The sequence below is a fragment of the Orcinus orca genome, chromosome 20 (assembly GCF_937001465.1).
Source record: "Orcinus orca chromosome 20, mOrcOrc1.1, whole genome shotgun sequence".
NCBI lineage: Eukaryota > Metazoa > Chordata > Mammalia > Artiodactyla > Delphinidae > Orcinus > Orcinus orca.
Window position 1 is genome coordinate 49,828,246 of NC_064578.1, and position 3,550 is coordinate 49,831,795.

Consider the following 3,550-nt stretch of genomic DNA (forward strand, 5'->3'; position numbering starts at 1 on the left):
TCTCCCCCCTCACTTCTCCAGTGTAAGATGCACCCCGTCCCCCCATCGTAATTCTCCCTCCCACTCCAGTCCTGAGTATACCACCCCTTGTTGCTTTCCATAACCGCTGCACACGCTTTACCAGAGTCCGTCCCTTTATTGAACTATTAAGCTCTCCTCCGTCATCACATGTGAGAGGCCATCAGCTTCCTGCCCGATGCAGCCCCCCACTTTCTCCAGGGCTCAACCTGCCGCATGCACACACCACAGCTCCGGGCTTAGGGCGTCCCTTTGGGCTATTGTCTGGGGGGCCTTGGGGATCTCTGTTAAGGGCAGAGCTGCGTTTCTGGAAAAGGACCTGTGAGCGGAGGTCCTTAATGGGAGTCTCTGTTTTTTTCTCTGTGACTACTGTATGTGAGAGTGGAGCCCTCTCACAGATTTCAGAGTCTGAAAATGCACAATGAAGGTCAAATTCTCACCAACGGCCGCAAGATTCTGAACTCTCTGCCTGCCCTTTCGCCTCTCTGATCTTCTCTTCGCCTCTCTGATCTCTTCGCCTCTGAGATCTCTGATCTCAGCCGGTCTCCTGCTTGTTCTGCAAACACACCAGATTCCATCCCACCTTAGGGCCTTTGAACTCACTGCCATCTCTGCCTGGAATGCCCTCCTGGTTTCCTCAATTTATTTGGACTCTGCTCAAGCGTCACCTCCACAGAAAGACCTCCCCTGACCACACCCCCACGTAAAACAGCCTCTCCTTCACTCTCCATCCCTTTACTCTGACTCCTTTTCCTTCACAGCACTTAGCACCCACCTGACATATTACATATTTATCGCTTGATGGTCATGGCACCCCCATCCCCACTAGAATGTCAGCTCCCCGAGGGCAGGAGTCTTGTCTGCTTTGCTCATCGCTGTACCTGCCGATACCCAGAACAGTGCCTGGCACAAAGTAGGAGCTCAGTAAATATGTGTGGAACAATGGAATAAAAGAAGCCCTGATTTTATATGCAACATTTTGTGCATATGTGCGTTTCCCCGAGGTGGGGGCCATACTTTTTGTCACCTCTCTAATGGAGTCTAAAGTTTAAGGACAACCATAAAGTCGGTCCTGGAAGACCTGGGCTCTAGCAGGCTGGGAGGGGACCCTGGACAGAGCCCTGGGAAGGACAGGGAAAGAGAATCTGGGGTCAAGGTGGAGGCTGGGACTTGGGGACCAGTCCATAGGTGACCTGTGTCGGAGGATGTAAGGGGGTCACATGCGTGGGAGGGACCCAGGTCTCCTTCCTGCTCTGCCTCCTGCTTCCCACGTTTTGGGCCAAATTCGGATCTCCCCACTCTCCCTCCCCCAGCCTCGCAGGAAATAGACATAGCGATTTCAAAGCCAACCAGAAACACTTTTTATTTACTAGAGCTCAACACCCGCGCCGGGCCCTAAGCCAAAAACCGAACAACTTAAAATCTGACTGGGGCTTCTCTTTTGCCCCTAAAATAAAATCTAGGCGGTTGCCATTCCCATCCGGGTATCCACACCTCTTTCCTGTGGGAGCTTCGTTGACTTAACTGTTGGAGGATGAAAAAACGGGAAGAAAAAAAAAGGAACTTTACAAACTATGGTGACTTGGGGGCAGTTGGGAGATGGCGGAGAGACGCTCTCTCGCTGGGGAAAGGACCCATCGGTGATTTGCCGTGTCCGGCACCAGTGCCGTGAAACGGAGTGAACGATGGGAAGAACAACCAGGGGGAGTTCAAGGGTATCGGCTCACTCCAAGGCTCTCCAGCCCCAGATAAGCCTGCGAAGACGTGGTGCCCCTCAGGCGTGCCCCGTCCTTCCCCCAGCTCCTGATGGATAGGCTGCTGAGGGCAGGGAAGGACCCATCTGGCGCTGTCCACGATGAAACGGTGGGTCTGCTGGTGGCTGGAGCAGACGGAGAAGGCTGGTTCAAGTCAGCATCCCATCTTGAAGTTCTTGGGCTGGAAGGTCCAAGCCAGCCTGTTCACAGCTCTCCAAATTCTGAGGGTTGCTCTGAGAGAGCACAGTGGGCTCCTGTAGGTCCAAGAGTCCAAGAATTCTGCAAGGAATGGAACCCTGAGGGCTGAGAGGTCAAAGGGGCAGGGCTAGTGTCCCAGAAGAACTAAAGATCCATGCACTGTGACCCAGAAGGAGCCACAGGGTTGTGTGGTCCAAGGGGCAGGGGTCCTGCTTCACCAAGAATCCACAGACACTGCCAGGACAGAACCCCAGGGGGTGAGAGTTCCAAAGGGCAGGGCTGGCCTGGCTCCCCATAGCCTCCGTTGTTTCAGGATTCAGCAGGGATGGAGTTCTGGGGGTCAGACATTCCAGAGGGCTGGGGGAGTCGGGGAAGTAGGGGAGTCCAGGGACTTGGGAAGATTGAACCAGGAGGGCTGGGGGGTGCAGGGGGTGGGCACTTGATGGCCCTCAGCGCTTGACCTTGCGGCCGGCCGAATTGCGCCCACTGCGGCGGTAGAGAGACTGCTGGCCTCCGTTTAGCGGGCAGTACTTGAGTGTGTGGGCCTGGTCCCCCGTGGCCCCGCACAGGGGACACACATAGTGCCGCAGGATGGGACACACCACCACGCCCTCTGGTGTCTTCAGCTGGTGTGAGGAGTACACGTGGCGAGATTCCCCATTGTGTTTGCAGAAGTTGCACAGGGTGACCAAGCCCCCCCTGGCCCCCTGCCCTCCCTGCCCCTGATCCTGCCCCAGCTGGGGCCCAGGTCCCGGCTCCCCAGTCGCTTGGGCCTCTGGCCCTTGCCCCCGACTCTGGATCAGTGCCAGCACCACCTGGCTCAGGTTGAAGTAGTCCTTCCACATGTCGAAGGGTGGCTGCTGCATGGCATCCATGTGGAGGTGGTGGGCAGCTGGAGACAGGTGGGCTGGGGGCCCGGGGACAGGAGCAGCAGATGCTTTTCTGGAGCAGAGAGGAATTGCACCCCCTTTTATACTCCCCAAAGACCCTTCTAAGCAAAGGTGGAGCTTAGGATTTAAAGGGCCCAACCCCTTACCCTTGATCCCTTCTGACTTTAATTCCCCATGGAGATCTGGAAGGGGGTCATTTCCCTTGTTGCTGGTCCTTGCTTGGCCTGCAAGGTGCTCTGTGACCTCTGGAAAGACCCTTCTCCCTGGGGCTCAGTTTCCCTATCCATTCATTAAACTCCATATCTGAAAATTCCCCTAACCCCCATCTTCCCTTACTCCAAGGCTGGGAGTCTGCTGCCTCCGTATACTCCAGAGCCATTCCTAATCATAACAACAGCCCCTTACTGTGAGCCAGACGTTGTGCTGCACAGTTACCTTCGTGTCTGATCTAATTTTCACAACAACTCCATGTGGGTAACACAGTTATGATCCCATTTTAGAGACAAGTCACTAAAGCTCAGAGAGGAAAACTCAGTGGCCCGGAGTCATATAACACGCAAGTGGCAGAGCTGAGGCTCTAACCCAGGGCCATATGACTCCAAAGCAAATGCCTTCCTACCTCTTTTGGATTAAAACCTCATTTTTCATCACATCTGGAACTAAGAGCCACTTATTCACCAAGTATCCATT

The 3,550-nt window shown here is 54.7% G+C and overlaps 1 protein-coding gene across 1 annotated transcript; it reads right to left on the minus strand.

Moving 5' to 3' along the window:
• Positions 1-2,365: 2,365 nt before the first annotated feature.
• NANOS2 (nanos C2HC-type zinc finger 2) lies at positions 2,366-3,139 on the minus strand. The gene has a single exon (XM_004271145.3). The coding sequence runs from the start codon at positions 2,843-2,845 to the stop codon at positions 2,420-2,422; it is 426 nt and encodes a 141-aa protein (XP_004271193.1). The 5' UTR covers positions 2,846-3,139; the 3' UTR covers positions 2,366-2,419.
• Positions 3,140-3,550: the final 411 nt, after the last annotated feature.